Raw genomic sequence first — 16,557 nt, forward strand, 5'->3', positions numbered from 1 at the left:
GGTCAGGGGGCGGGTCGAGGATGGCCCCGCCCACCGCCCTAGCCCCGGGCTAGCGGGCGGGGAAGAGGGCTTAGGGTAGCGGTCGGCTGAGGGCGTGGAGAAGGGGCTGTACCTCGCCTTCTTCAGAGGTCTCCTGATCCTGTGGGAGTTGGGAGCCCCGAGCCCGCCAGCGCCTCCCGCCCCTTGATATTCACCACTTCTGAATGCTTCATACTTGACACTGGAAAATAACTTTCAGTATCCGCCCTCCGATCTTGTAAACTCTAGGAAGGCAGGCGATTGATTGCCTTTGCAAAGGGACATCAAGTTGTTTGTGACACTGGTAGCAGATCTGTCCTTGACCACTTCTGTCGTCAGTCACCCGCCTTACAAAAACAATCTGAGAAGTTGTATCCGGGATACCTACCATCCCTTCTCGTGAGCTAAGTTGCAGAGGGTGCCTGGGCATACCACCTAACCCCACACAAATACTTGGTATTTTATGTTTGTCTTCAGTGTAAATCCCCAGAATTTGTCCACCCACTTCAGAATGAAACCTACCACCACCTAACAGGAAGTGTTTGGCAATTAAGTGGGTCCGCTCATCTAATAACCAGTTTGAGGTTAGCCTACACATTACTAAAACTGGGGCAGGTGTCACAGTTTTCTCTGTTGTTTGCTAACAAACTTTCTTTTGGAATCAGGGTCTTAAGGAGCCCAGGCCAGTCTTGAGCTCGCTATGTAGTGGAAGCTGACCTCAAACACCTGAACCTCTGCTTCTCCCTGAATGGTGAGGTTTTTGCAAGCACCGTCACCACCAGGACTGACCCTCTTGAATGCCTTTTGACTGTTAATTTAAATCTTCCTCAATGTCATAGGTGTATATGGACTTGGAGTGGTGCATAATTTTATGAGTCACTTAAAACTCACCCTTACTAGCCACTGTAGGGAGAATCCTAAAAATTCAGTAGGTGCCTCATAATCTAATCCAGGTGAGGTCTCACTCTACACACTGAAACTCAATTCTGCTGACCGTTAAGTGGATTCTTGTCTAAAATGTCATTCTCTATGGCTGTTGCTACTTTCAGTTCCTTTCAAAAACAATGTAGCAAATTGTAGAGCACAGCCAGTGACCTTTAAGAACCCTCAGGAGTCCTGAGTAACCTTTATCTTGGGCAATCCAATATTATGTTGCTGATGTGGTTTCCCATTTGGGAAAGCAAAGTGCTAACCAGTGCCAAGTTTAAGGAACTGCTTTGTAAACTTAAATCATACCATTTTATAACCGTAAATCCTAACAATGCTTGCCTGGCCTGCCAAGGCTGCAGGTTCAGTCTTGCATAAAGTATAAAACCTGCATCGGGTTTTATGAACAGAACAAACGAGGCTACTGAGGTCGTCTTCAGCCAACAAACTTGTCATATTCATGTCCTAGAGGAGAAACCTGAAAGACAGACGGAGCTATTGGGGGGACAATCGCTGGAGCTTCTTATTCTTCCTGTTGGGGGGCTATAGGTACTCTCGGTGGAAGTAGGTTATGCCTTGAAGTTTCCTTTTTACTTGAAGGTAGAGATTAGAAAAGTGAGCGTTCATATTCCAGTTTTAATGGGAATTTCTCTACGGAGTGGATTGTGCTCATCTGATAAGCCATGGGTTGTCGAGAAAAAGCCCGATGCCAGGTGTGGGACACCTTCCCTCAAGTTGTCCGTCAGAGGTGTCCTGGACCCCTGGCACAATACAGACTATTGTCCTTGCTCTTGTTTGCCCATCAGAACTGGACCGTAAAGCTACTGCTGAAGACACTGCGCATCTTCATCACAGAACATGGAGAAATCAAGTTGGTACTGACCAGGCTAGCTCCCCATGTACTACTAGAAGGTGCTCTGCAGACTGCTGAAGGGCAGGGCCATCAGCAGTTCTACCCAGCTCCTAACCCTGTGAACGCCAATGATTATCAGCATGGCAGGCTATGCCCTGGGTGCAATGGTAGTAGCATGAATGTTAGAAGGTAATCACACACTTCCTGGTTGGTTTTTAAGGCTTGCTCCACAGGCGGTGGAACCCACCTGGTTGCTACAAATCTGGCCAAAAACAACTAGTATTTTTGCTAAGTGGACGTAGCATCCAACTGCCCTCTAAATTTCTCTCTCTACTCACAGATTCATGCAGTTCACAGACCTCCTCAGAAGAGTTTCTTTGCCCAGTATGTGGTGGTTTAACAAGGAACGATTGTCACAGTGTCTGAAACCTGTGCCTGTGGCGTGCTCGGCCACAGAAGGGACATCTGCATCCCCATTACCACCCCAAGGCTCAGGGGCCGCCCTGGAAAACCCAAGGGTCGGGGAGACCAAAGCTCAAGTGCTTTCTTGATGTGACAGGACCCCTGCTCGCAGACTGCCAGCAGCTGGGCTGCCCGAGTGGGGCCTGCACATTGTGACCCTAACTTCTAAAGGCACCAAAATTACACAGAGAAACCCTGGGGAGGGGGGGGAGCTATTAGTGGCTTGATGGATGTGACTTAGAGGTGATTAGAAATTTATGCCTCTTGGGTTGGGGTGTGGCTCAATAACAGAGCACTTGCTCAGCATGCCTAAGGCAAGCCCTGTGTTCAATCCCCAGTACCACATAAAAATAAAGGGGAAAAATATGCTTAACTGATCAGAAAAGTCTAGAAGAAAGGTCCCAAGTCATGGGTAAGATACACTGTGACACTAAAGACATTCATTTCAGCCACAGTAGAGGACATTGAGGTCACTGAGGATACCATTTTGGGAGTTGGGATAATACTAAAAACTAGTCATACTGAAGAAAAAATCCTAGAAATGAATGAAAAATAAAGCATGTGGAAGTGAAGGGTTTTAATATATGGGTTCATGTGTGTGAGGTGCACATGTTGGCATGCATGTGGAGGCTAGAAGTTGATGGTGGGTGCCGTCTTTCTATGAGGGGCCAGGTCTTCATGCTGGCATGGCAAGCACTCTCCTTGGAACCGTCTCCCCAGTCCAAAGGTCACAACCAGCTACACATATGACTTGAACATGAGATTGCTTGGACTTGGTAGGAACTGAGTCACTAGTTCACTGGAGTACAAGGCCTTGTGATGAGTGCGCACAGGCCCTGAACTCACAGCCTACATCAGCACCAGCAAGCTGCAGCATTAAGATCTGCTGGGTTACTTAAAGGGGGCACTGTTTGGTATTAACTGTGAAAATAATCAATCCAGTTAAAAGAGGGCAGCCACAAAAAATGAGGCCTATTCTACAGTCAGATGTCTCCCTTTGCTGTGGGAAAAAAAAATCTGGCCTTTCAGTTGGTCCTAAAAACTATTCGAGAGAGTTGGAGAGATGGCTTATCAGTCCATAGTCCATACTGCTCCTTACATGTTCAATTCCCAATACTCACGTCTGCCTGCAACTCCAGCCCCAGGACAACCTGATGTCTCTGGTCTCCACAGTCACCTTTGCTTGCATGCACATATACCACACAGACATACGCACAAACACATGATGAAATAAATCCTAGAAAAAAAGAACTACCGAAGAATCCAGGATCCCGACAGTCGCTTCATGCTGTGCCTCCTCCGCCAGGCACACTTCCAGCGATAACCGTTAATGCCTGTTAGAAGCCAGCACGCGCCGGGTGTTGGTGGCGCACGCCTTTAATCCCAGCACTTGGGAGGCAGAGCCAGGCGGATCCTGTGAGTTCGAGGCCAGCCTGGGCTACCAAGTGAGCTCCAGGAAAGGCGCAAAGCTACACAGAGAAACCCTGTCTCGAAAAACCAAAAAAAAAAAAAAAAAAAGAAGCCAGCACGCAGCTTCTCCACGTTGATGATGCGCTGATTCAATACAGCTGCTGGGGTTTTGTTTATTTGGTTTTTTGTTTTGTTTCGCTGTTTTACATGTCAGGATCTGAAGAGTTTGAGAGAAGTTACAAAGAAGATTCACCCCTTTCCTGAAAGTGGAGAAATACATAACAAAGAACCCACACCAAATTATAGTTTTTATTGCTTTCAAACACTTCACAGAAAAGAGTGTATACTGTAACTAAAAGATCCAGAAATACTTCAAATGAACCATTTTTCGGTACTCCAGTAATTACTTTGAGTTGCTAAGATCATAATCCAGTTAGTGAGTTCCTTCCTCCATTAATTCTTGGGGTTCTAACCATAAGAATTCTCGCTAAATTCCCAACCAACCCCATGAGCTGAGGAAACTGCTTTTGTAAGGCCTCGGAGATCTTTTCCTCCATTACAGGTATGTCCTTAAATATCTGAGACTTCACAAATATTTGAGGTTTCTCTTCTGCAGTTTTCTTAGCCTAAAACACAAATCCCAGTAAAGTGGCCCTGACCTCTTTGGAATATTTCTGTTAATTGCTGTGTTTCAAATTTCTGAAGTATCTGAATTCATAATGAATTTCCCACAAATACTTTTAATATTTTTGAATATTCTAAAATCCATGTTTAATTTTGAGTTAGTCCTTAATCATTTTTGTGACTCTTTTTGATGAAGCAGGATTCTTACAGTAGAATAACTTTTTAGGTTAAGTGTAGAGAGATATCCAGAAACAGTTTCTAATTTTTTCTTTCATACTCATCCCCAAATTTATCTATATACATCCCACTTACCACCACCACTACTGTTTTCCTCAGATGAAAAATCTCTATGAAATTTTATGGGGAAAAAAAAACTGCTGTTTTACTCTGTTTTTGCCAGGTCACAAAACCAGAGTGGGACACCCAGCAACAATCTGCTGAAAAGATGTTGGAATGCAAAAAAAAAAAAAAAAAAAAAGGACTAATTGCAGTTGCGTTGAATGGCAATCTTACCAAAAGCAATCTACAGATTCAGTGCAATCCCCATCAAAATCCCAACACAATTCTTCACAGACCTGGAAAGAATAATACTCAACTTCATATGGAAAAACAAAAAACCCAGGATAGCTAAAAGAAGTCTGTACAATAAAGCAACCTCTGGAGGCATCACCATCCCTGACATCAAGCTCTACTATAGAGCTACAGTAATAAAAACAGCTTGGTACTGGCATAAAAACCAACACATGGACCAATGGAATCGAATTGAAGACCCTGACATTAATCCACACACATAGGAACACCTAATTTTTGACAAAGAATAGTCACAATATTTCTCTGAAGAGACAAATTTCTACAGATCCAGTCCTCTGGGAACACACTTCCAGGAGACCAGTTGATTTTAGAATACAAGCTTTATCCAGACCATTGGCCTCTTAATAAACACTGAAACCTAGGCTACTGATGCACAGACTTTATTAAGATTTGTCACATATAATAGAGCATGGTTTCCATTGCATCCAAGTAGCAATCAAGAATGGCAGCATGTCATTTTGTAACAACTGACACTTGTGGCTTTTCAGATTTGGTTTGCAGAAACTTCATCCTTAATTAAATCTAGTCATGCTTTTGAAAAATGCTTTAGGTCACTCCAAGCTTGGCAATTAACATTTGGCATGGACAATGATAAAACAACCACAATAGATAAATAACAGATACAACCTCCTAGGCCATAAACACAGCAGAAGGAAATGGTGGTGAGTCAGTAGTTACCACAGTTAATAAAAAGGAGCGAAGCAGAGACATCTGGAAACTTTGACTCGCAAGCCCCAAGGGTTCTCAAGCAGGGGCGATGCCTACAGTACAGTTTACATTGCTAACACACTGAAAACATGTACAGCATGATGAGCTCATTTGTATTAATGCCTTACATCCTTCGGAGTTATCAACAATACCTTAGTATAAAAAATATTCAAGTTGTATTTCTCATAGAACTTTCTGTGCTTCGTAATGGGTGCTAAATGGATTTGATGGAGGCAGTAATTTCCCCTAAGATGATCGATTTTAGCATTTTCTACAGCTATCTAGACCCAAAGACTTTTCAGACTTTTGGAATTATCAGTGACGAGTGTGGTCACATTTCAACTTACACAATGTTATTTTGTCAATTTACCTAAAATTAAATTTGAATCTTATAAAAAATGTGTAAGAGTGCCATAATAAATAACCAATATGTTGAAATGGTAGCTGATAATTACCAAGGATATAGAAGGGGACCCCATACTCATGCCACTGGTAGTTTGAGTTTCTGCATAAATTTAACTTACAGAAAGAACTGCTGAAGTACATATACACCTGTCTACTTTAGTTTGGTGTGTTCAGAAACCCAAGATATGGTCCTCATACAAAAACTGTTTATCCAAGGAAAAAAAAAATGTAGCTGGTGCTTTCTCCCTTAAAAGTAACAAAATGATCCCAAAACGTGTAATAACCAGAATTTACAAAAGAACAATTTTAGCTACAAATCAAGTATACAGAGACTCAAAAAGGAAAAAAAAAAATGACTTGTATAGGAAAGGATCAAACTAGAATCCCAAATGTAGAGTGATTTTGTAAGTAAAACCGCAGTGGTCACCTGCAGCTTCCTGTCATTCAGTGAGTGCCTCCCTCAGGGACTACCCGAGGCTGTGCGATGCTGTTTCCTATCCAAAGGGGCATTCATGAACACTAAAGGGGGGTTCCCTGGGGTGGAGGTGAAAGTGCTTTCACTTTGTTTAATTCACAAACTATTTGGTCAAAGAAATAAGTAAAGCTAAATAAAAGCACATCTGGTCGAAATCTGCAGCCATGAACAAGATGTGCTTGGATCTCACTTGCAGCACCTGGCAGTGGGCAGCAAAACACAGGTCAGCAACTCAGGGACTCTCCTCCGTGGGCTCTAGAGGTGTCTCCGTGGACATGGCACTGGTAGCGCTCGTGGAATTCAGGACTTCTCCAAAATCACCACCAGCAGGCTTGGTTCCGCCTACCTTAGACTTTTTTAAAGTGTAGAAAAGAAAAAAACATCATGAAACAAAATTAATTGCCTCTGCAGAAAGGAACTCTAAATTTATTATTTTCAAGAACAAATTGGGCCTCTCACGACCCAGTGATCACTATGTACATGTGGATGTAAGTGCCGCTGTAGTGCTCAGAGTAGCTTAACAGTGAAACACAACAAAGAGAAGACATAAAGGTATTTGTCCAGGTATACTGTAAGCTTCTCAGCCCTTTCCTACATAAAAGTCTGGCCGACAGACTCAGCATCATCTGGGGGCTTGTCAGACATGAAAAAATGGAAATCGTAATACCAGAGGGATCCCGAGTGACTCTGTGTACTGGAAATTTGTAAAGCTCTACTGTCAATCACTATTTGTTTGAATGCTACATATACCTGACATTTTATTTATTTATTTATCTATTTATCTATCTATCTATCTATTTATTTATCTATCTTTCAAAACTCCTAGATGGATGTGGTGGCTCACGCCTTTATCAACCCTTGGGAGGCTAAGGCAGGAGGACCGCCATGAGTTTGGTCTCTGGCCTGGGCTATATTGTAGTTCCTGTGAAACAAACACTGTCTCACAAGACCAAAACCACATCTCCGTTACTCAGTCCATCCCTTCAAGCTCCTCAGTGCTCACTAACTGTTACATGTAATGACTGTACAGTATGACAGCTAACACTAGGAAACCAGCCAGTGACCAAGATGTGTGCTCAGTGGATTCAAACTTGACCTTCCTGTGATTCCAGTCTTAACTCACTGGGTAGAGTATAAAAACTGGAATCCAATTGAAACTTTCTCTTCTTTTTATCTCCCATCCAATCTCTGAATTGTTGGATAAATCTGCATAACTTATATCCATTATTAAATTCACTGAAATAAGTCTTAACTGTATGAAATTGTTACAACGCCTTGCAATTCAGCGTATGTAAAGGTGAACTCCCCACAAGGGGACCTCTCTTCCATTCATCTTTCTTCTTCCGGAGAGCCATGAAACCCTTCAAGCAAGAAAATCTTTACATTGTTTCATTTCACTGTCTGCTCCGTAAAATTCTAAGAAAAGGTGATTAAAATGTTATGTATCTCAATATTAAATTTAAAGATGTAAAAGAAAATGTTGTACAGCAAGAGCACCTCCAGAGGTGACTGGTCCAACACGTGGAGCTGCGCGTGAGCCATCCTGGTTCCAAGCATGTTGCTTTAATCCTGGTCTAACGTCTACATTTAGTCCCATCATATACCTGAATTCTTCACTGTCCCCTTTACCTGGATCACAACTCTCACCTCTCAACTGCTCCTCCTGTTCGTGATCCACACCATCCCTTCACTGTGAGAGGCTGCCAATCATGCTTTTTGGTAAAATGTACAGAAGGTGTTCCAGTTGACTAATACCCTTCAATGGCTTCCCATTTCCATAAGACCAGATTATCATCCCTCAAAAAAGGGCCCCAAAGCCTTATGCATGTCTCCAATTATATTACTGAGAGGCCTTTGCCAACTTTCCCTTCCTGTCAAGCTAGCTGAGGTCTTCCTCCAGGTCTGCATGGTACCCTCAGCTTTCCCTGTCATAACCACACACTCAAACCTACAGAAAACTGAATCCATCCAAAATCTCAGTGCAGACATGTTGACACAAAGCTTAAATCAATGGAAGTATAATTTGGCAAAATGATCCCAAGCATACAACTACAAAGTTCTTTACCAATAGTTGTTCAATACACTTTGTAAAGTTACCTTTTATGTTTCATCCGTGCCGGAGTTTTATGTCAACTTGACACAAGCCATAGTCACTTGAGAGGAGGGAAATTTGATTGAGAAAATGTCTCTATAAGACCAGGCTGTAGGCAAGGCCATAAAGCATCTTCTTAATTAGTGATTGATGGGGGGGGGGGGGGGCTAGCTCATTGTGGGTGGGGCCACCCCTGGGTTGGTGGTCCTGGGTTCTATAAGAAAGCAGGCTGAGCAAGCCATGGGGAGCAAGCCGCTATGGCCTCTGCCATGTTTAAGTTCCTTCAATGATGGATAATGATATGGAAGTGTAAGCCAAATAAATTCATTCCTTCCCAATTTGCTTTTGGTCATGGTGTTTCATCACAGCAATAGTAACTCTAAGACATCATCTGAATGATGCTAAGTCATATTTGACAAATGGACTATACTAGAATCTATAGACTGATAATATAGCAAGTCACTGGGCACTCCTTCCTCATCTCTAGGATCAAATGAACAAAGTTGCTGATTTCTGACTATTTCAAAAGCTAACAAGACAGATGTGAAGGAGAGGCAGGGAGAGTCCAAATGCTCTTGAGAACTAAGTCCCAGCAATCCTTGACTCCGCAATGAAGCTTGTTTTCAGATGTATGACTTGACATTGAGATGGATAAAACCAGTCTCATGTACCGATCCGGAAACATGAGTGTAATGTATGTTTATATTCATCCAATGCACACCAAGCAACATGCCAAGAACTATTTGAGGCCCCTAAACAGTATTATTGAACAAAATGAAGGATCCCTGAAATCACAGGTTCACATACACAAAGCTGTAAGACTTGTGTGTACAGTGTGATTCTACAGAGAGAAGAGGTCCATGCTAAAAATCCAGACCACTGTACACTATTTAATTTTTCAGTAAGCAATTCTGCCTTTTAATGTAAGATATTGTTTTTTTCTTTTGTTGTTGTATTTTTGGGTTTTGTTGGTTTGGTCGGTTTGGTTTTTTTTAACACAGGGTTTCATTGTCTAAAAGCCTTGGTTGTCCTGAAACTAGGCTGGCCTCAAATTCACAGAGATCTGCCTGCCTCTGCCTCCCGGGTGCTATGATTAAAGGTGTACACCTGTGCCACTACCGCCCGTCTATGTAAGATACTTTTAAGAGTAAGTGACTCTTCAAATGTTCTGAAAGACTAAACTAAGTATGAGTTCTTTTAACTTATTTTCTTGAATAAGGTCTCTCTCTCTCTCTCTCTCTCTCTCTCTCTCTCTAGCCAAGGCTGGTCCTGAACCTCCTCTTCTACTTCTCAATTGCTGAAATTACATGTGTGAAATTGTTAAACAATAAGAAAATATCCTCAAAAATAATAAAAAAAGACAGTGACTACTTAATATTTTTAATATTTTAATATCAATAACCAATATTAAAATAGTAATAGTAATACTTATACTAACTCTTTAATATTATGTGCTTTCTAGATGTAAAAACTTAAAATATTTGAAATAAAGCAAATGTTTGAAGAATTGCAGTCTTATGTTATCCATTCTCTGTGTACCATGCTACAACACAACACATTCACAAAAGCATCTCTCTCTCACAAACACACACACACACACACACACACACACACACACACACACACACACACACTACAAACCACGCAGCATCCATTAGTGACACGCAGGGTACGGGTTTCAAGTTCTCTAAAGCTTTATGTGAGTGATGCACGTGAAGAGCCGTAAGGCAGCAGACGTGCGTCATGATGACAGCTTGCCCCGTTCCTTACCTTTAAGTTTTCAACCTTTTCTTCAAACGACTTGAAAGTTGAGGAGTTTCTATGTAGATTTAAAAAAAAAAAGGAAAAGTAAAATTACAACCACTGTGGGAAAAAAAGTCGTCTCTGAAGCATCAGAAATGACTGCATTTCTCTTTGTTGTTATTCTTACTAGCAAAAGAGCAGGTATTTCTCTGCATGTGTGTGCACAGGTATCAACATAGACACTACATAAACCAGCCTCTGAGCTAGTATTTCCACAAGTTTGCTGTTAAGTTCATGAAGACAGTCACTCTGAGATATAGGTGATATTGTCATATGGACATGTACAGAAAAGGAAGAAGGCAGATAACACCAGCTCTGTCACCTCCCTAACACTCATCAGAATGAAAGAAAAGCACCCCCCCCCCTCCGTGAGATTTCCTGAACTCAGCCACTATGCCTTGGAACTCCAGCTTAGCATCTCATTTGGCAGGGCAGGATCCCACATAAGCACACACTAAGCCATCAGAACGAACTGTGAGGTTCCATTGCAGCGACCCTAATTCCAAAGGAACGGTGTCAGACGTCGGAGAGCTCAGAACTTATCTCTCCTCTACACTTTGGGCTTTTGTCTCTCACCCATGGGTTCCTATCCATAGGACCTTCAATATCCACCCTGTTGCAAAGTTAAAAGGGTGGGTGGGGGGGGGACAAAGCCAATGGTCCTCGACATGTGCTATCCCACCTCCCCACACCAGGCCAGCTGCATCAGCAGCTCTCAAGAACGTGCTAGGAAACCAAACTCTCGGGCCCCACACCTGCTCTAGATTCAGAAACTCTAGGGGTGGGTCCAGCGTGCAGCATTGTAACTACCCCTCTAGGTGATTCCTACACAGACTAAAGTCCAAGCCAGCGATCTCTACCGTGAAGGAGCCTCCGTCTCCCTAGACAGGTTAAGTGCAGGTCAGTTATGAGTGCTCACTGATGAAAGCTGGTCCCAAAGACCACTCTGGGATGTGGGAAGTGGGGGGGAGAGGGCGGAAGCCAGAGGCTTGTTAACCAAAGCTAACAGACAAGGGACAAAATAACCCTGAGCCACTGGGAAGCTTCATTCTACAATGGCATGTGCTTTCCAACTCTACTGGTTTCAGATAAAGGTTTTATACAGTGCAATTGGAATAGTAAGTCTTAAAAAAAAAAATCACGTTCTGGATCTCAGGAATACATATCCCAACATGGTCAGGAAAGTAACTGCAGATTGTAACAGTGTTAAATGCACAGCTTGTTAAGAGATAGAATTCTAGTTCCCTACTGGACAGTTTTGGGTTGCAATGGGCAGAAAGCATCTTGCAAAGATATACTTTACCTCATAGCAGGCATGCTAATGGAATGCTGAATGGAGCGGATACTGAGAGGCAGCATTAAAGAGAGACAGAAACAAGTTAGTACAGTGACCTGCCCCAAGAAGCTGGCCACACGTTCCGATAAGTAAAGCTTTCTGACAGCTCATTCTTTCGGCACTGTGAACAATGATCTACTTTTTGAGGTGGGAGGGAGATGTCAAAGTTATTTCAAAAGAATTTACTTCCATTCATAAACCAATTTCCACCCAACGATTATCAGATCTAATAAGACAAGCATGCCCTTCCCTTGCACTGTGAAAGCTGCGAAGCGCTTTTACCTGGATCTGTAAGGCTCAAGGCTCAGAAGTGAAATGGTAACCCAAGCAGAAAACTGAGATGGAACTTGGGTTTTTAGGAGTCCTGATCAGTGTTCACCATCTCCCCTCAAAAGTGAAGTGCGCACGCGCGCGCGCGCACACACACACACACACACACACACACACACACACACAGGAACACACACATATACACACAAGCCCCAGAAGGGCTGCAGTGGCCATCTTTCTCTAGGTATTTGTTTCTGGTTGGAACAGGCCGGTTTCTAAATCTATCCCCCATTTGATAACTAAGTTATTACAAATCCCATAGCACTCCTTAGCAGTAACAGCATGTGTTGTTCACTAAGAGACACTTACACTCGATCTCAAGACTTCCTAGAAGATTGCTCAAGTACCATTCAGCTCTCTATATTCTGGGGTTCAACTTCTATCCCATAACAGTACAGTCCACTGACTGGCAAAGCCTTTGAGCCTGCTCTGAGAAACCTTCCCTAGACACTAACTCACCAGCTGAAAATATCTTCATTTGGGGGCTCCTAAAAAAAAAACAACAATGTGTTTTGCTCTTGCTCATACTGTTTTTTGCACATGTTTTGGTCACTACCATAGGTTTTTTTTTTTTTTTTTGGTAAGAAGTAATCTTTCCTTTGGGTAAAGAAAAAAGCTCAAATATCCTTAGTGGCATTTAAAAGAGTGTGTGTGTTTATGACTAAGTTCCTTCAAAGACTGCGGTTACAGATGACTATGTAATTACACACAGTGTGACTGGGATGTACAGCGAGCGGAAGAGGAAAACTCTGAAGTGGAATCAGGACACCACAGGCTGTGCTGATTGTCACCCCTACAGAGGAGGGGTGCACCATGGCTGCATCTCGGACATGAACGACACTGGAGGAAGTTGCCAGTTCTTCTATTTGATCCTTTCAAGCGGGTTGTTCCCACAATTGTAGGGCACAGAGTAATGAGAACAATCTTTCTAATTTCCTAACAACAGAACTTGAATCATCACGTGGATTTCCCTGGGCTCTTCTAAAGAGCGAGCCCAAAAGACCCACATACCCAACAAAACACCTTTGACCCTAACTCCTGTGACAAATGAGGGGAGCACCCCCCAATACTTCTAACCTCCTGTCAATCTGCAGACTGTCTGTCAGCACTGAATGAGATGTGGGAGCTGTGACAAGAGTCTGATCCTGAAACCAGACAGGAAGCTGCTGTCACGGGCAGGGGGTGATCTCGGAGCTGGAAAACTACACCAACTTAACGGCTGTGGAGGAACTGTCAGATCACAGAAAAGCTTTAAGAACCCGCCTGCTTCCCAAGAAGAGACAAACGGAAGCAAAGATGGGTTAGAAAAGGAGGGAGAAGCCGCCATGCAGGTCAAGACAGGGCAGGAGAGGGCAGACTTTCAGATGTGCTGAGTTTCCGGGCGCTACCTCGATTTCCAATGCTTTTCTTCGAGTTGTCGGGCTGGTTTGTGTGGGGCTGGGCTTGTCTCTCCCAACTCCTTGGTTTCCAAAACAGTTTTGTATTTGTGCAAAGCATTCCCTTTTTGCATTGAGCAAACACAGGTCATTTTCTGTTCCTTAACAAAAACATTCTTTGCTAGAACATTAACTTCAGGAGAAGCTACTAAATTCTGGCCACAGACGGTGAGTAGTGGCCAAATATAATTAAATTGATGGTTCACGGGATTTACACAGTCTGATAATATTAACAAAATGAGGCAAATATGTGGATAAAGCTTAAGTTTTTAAAAGGCACAGGCAAATCTAGTTAATGTTCCTACAGTCACAGAAAAAGGTTTTATTTTCCTTGTAGCAGCCAGGTGGCTGGGTTTTCTCACTAGCAAACAAGCTAGCATATATTAAATATGCCTCAGAGACCATATATAAGAAAAGACAAGGACCTGTTTATAATAAGGCTGATTTTGTGAAAAATCACTGGGCTGAATTTGAATACTTTTCTGTAGCTATATTTCCCAATTTAAAAAAAGTACTTAAAACAGAGAATGAAATCAGTGGATAGCGATGGCTTTGAAGGCCAGGTCTCTGCTTCTGAGAGCCGTGTTAGTGCGAAGAACAAGGCGTATACATCACCCCAACCCCATCCCATTAGGCAGCCCCCTCTACAGTCGCGCAGATGGCGTTTCACTTGGTGGGCAATGAGGCTGCACTGGGTACGGGACAGCTCGTCTTTCATTCCTGACTCCTCTACAGTTACACAAAGCTGTCTCAACTGACCGTCATTTCCAGTTTCATCCAAAGTTGAACGCAATAAGGAGCTCTCTACACAAAAAGTCAGGGTCACCACTTAATGGACAAGCTATGGGGATCCGTCCCATCTACAGGGCAAAATCTGGGAAAAATCTCCCACCTTGATTTGTAACCTTCAAGTCGGGATACAAAGCGAGGCACCTCCAAACATGAGGGCACACAGCACAGGGTGGGCTAGTTCTCAGTGCATCCTTCTCCACCTCAGATTCGCTCTTACTCACTCTTTTAAAAAGCTGAACTATTTGGGCTGGGGAGATGCCTCAGCAGTTAAGAGCGTTGGCTGCTCTTCCGGAGGACCCAGGTTCAATTCCCAACACCCACGTGGCAGCTCACAACTGTCTGTGACTCCAGTTCCAGGGGATCTGACACCCTCACACCAATGCACATAATTTTTTTTTTTTTTAGAAAAGCAGAACCATTTAATTTTTTTCCAATCTCTGACACTGTTACTTGATCTTTCCATCTCTAATGAGGATGGACAAAGCAGGGAAGAGAAAGAAGGGCCAGGCCGAGAAGAGCAATGGCTAACGTGGTGCCTGCCACGCGGCGGGCATGCTTCTAAGAGCGGTGCCCTGTTGCTCTCACAATCTGCTCTGGTGTAAGCAATACAAGAGCAAGAGTGCTGGTCGATGGCCCGGGGTCAGGAGGCGCTCTCAGACTCGCTGCTCTGCGGACAGTCATCTCTGGGACCGGGCTGCTGGGTTCAAAGCCTAACCCTCAGCCACTTCCATTGGCTGTGTAACCGTGAGGTCATTTAGTGCTCCTCTAGCTCAGTGTCCTCCCAACTATAATAATCAAAGCGATGACCACACCTACTTTGGAAGTGCTCAGATCTTCCGTTAACCATTAGTACTGCGTCATTTTCATGGCAGATTATCTCCCTTTACAGTGTCCAGGAGCAGCAGTACCTAGCTCCAGCCCTCCAGTCTAGAACAGGGTCTGACACATAGTCAACATTTAACAACATCAGAATGAATGAACACGTTTGCTACCTAAAATTGGGAAATGTGAATGAGAAAGGCGGAGAAAGTTAGTACAGTGATTCAGTTCCTGATCCAAAGATACTGTTTCATAGTGAAGGAAAGAGATTTCTTCTCCCACAAAGAACAGAAGTTTTCAGCAAAAAAGAATTGTCTAGAATGACCTTAATAAAACCCCAAAGAAATAAAAAATATTGAGATATGTTATATGAAGAAATGCTCATTTGAAAGGAAAATAGCTTGTGAAATAAGCACAAAATGAATTAGCATTTCTTCTTAAATATATAGGAAATGAACAATGGAGCCACTGGATTACTCCAGGATGCTAGAAGACCATCATCACTTGTGGTTAAAATGAGAAGGTACTTTAAATATTTCTCCACATTATAAAAGCATGACTCAATGTGTTGCCTGTATGTACAGAAAACAGCCACACACAAAAAAGAAGTGGAAATGTACACGCTACTTTCAGGGGTGGTCGGTGATTGTCCCCAAGGACCTCATGGGTCAGTTTTCATCGCCTTGTCCCACCAGGATCCTAGCCAGACAGAGCTCTCATTTTCAAGACATCAAAAACACCTATTCTCATCCATTCTCTCCCTGACCCCAGCTCTGCCCTCTTTACCTCTCTCCTTTCCTCTCCCTCCCTTAACCTAGACAAATTATTACCAATATCTAAACCTCAAATGTTAACTCGTTAACTGACCGTGTTTAATAAATTAAAAAAAAAAAAAAAAAAAAAAAAAAAAAAAAAAAAAAACCAGGGATGCTGAAATCTCTATCTGTGAGTTGGCATTTCTCTTCCCGAATCCACAGCTACGTCAGCGTGAAGAAATCACCAGTCCCGAGTTGGCCACATGGCGGGGACTGAGGACAAATGGTTAATGGGATTAACCATCTGTGTCAGAGCAGTTGGCAAATGGGATCTCTGCTGTCCCTCCTCTTAGCTCCCACCTGAACCCCCAGACTGGGTTAGGCTGCTGGGACTGGGGAAGAGACTATCTCCTTGGAGAACTGTAGCCAGAATTTGCCTCTAAGACTCTCATGATCTAAAAGATGTGATTGTTTTTTCCTTATAGTCTGAAAACATGAAACCAGATTAAGTGACTTGAGCCAATCTCTGATCTATAAGAATTACAAAGTTAAGAAGAGAATCTTTTTTTTTCTTGTTTTCAAGTTTTCATCAAAAGACTTGATTTCTACATATTGATACACAATATTTATTTGTCAGTAAAGACAAGACAAACATTTACACCACCGCCTTGACTTCAAGGAACACTGTGGAGGAGGGGGCAGAAAGAGGGGGCTGGGAGGT

General features: G+C 43.0%; 1 protein-coding gene across 10 annotated transcripts in view; it reads right to left on the reverse strand.

Annotated features, from left to right (window-relative positions):
- Positions 1-5,249: 5,249 nt before the first annotated feature.
- Tpd52 (tumor protein D52) overlaps positions 5,250-16,557 on the reverse strand; it is a 94,993-nt gene continuing 83,685 nt past the window's right edge. For 6 of the 10 annotated variants that reach the window (XM_028890405.2, XM_037202349.1, XM_037202348.1 and 3 more), the window contains 3 exons: positions 11,672-11,713; positions 10,336-10,384; positions 5,250-6,825 (listed from right to left, as the gene is read on the reverse strand). In XM_028890405.2, the coding sequence (XP_028746238.1) occupies positions 6,706-6,825; positions 10,336-10,384; positions 11,672-11,713 (211 nt within the window). In that variant the 3' untranslated portion in view covers positions 5,250-6,705. The remainder of the gene's footprint in view (positions 6,826-10,335; positions 10,385-11,671; positions 11,714-16,557) is intronic. The other 4 variants (XM_037202342.1, XM_037202343.1, XM_037202346.1 and 1 more) reach the window with 1 other exon arrangement.

The sequence above is a fragment of the Peromyscus leucopus genome, chromosome 2 (assembly GCF_004664715.2).
Source record: "Peromyscus leucopus breed LL Stock chromosome 2, UCI_PerLeu_2.1, whole genome shotgun sequence".
Classification (NCBI taxonomy): Eukaryota; Metazoa; Chordata; class Mammalia; order Rodentia; family Cricetidae; genus Peromyscus; species Peromyscus leucopus.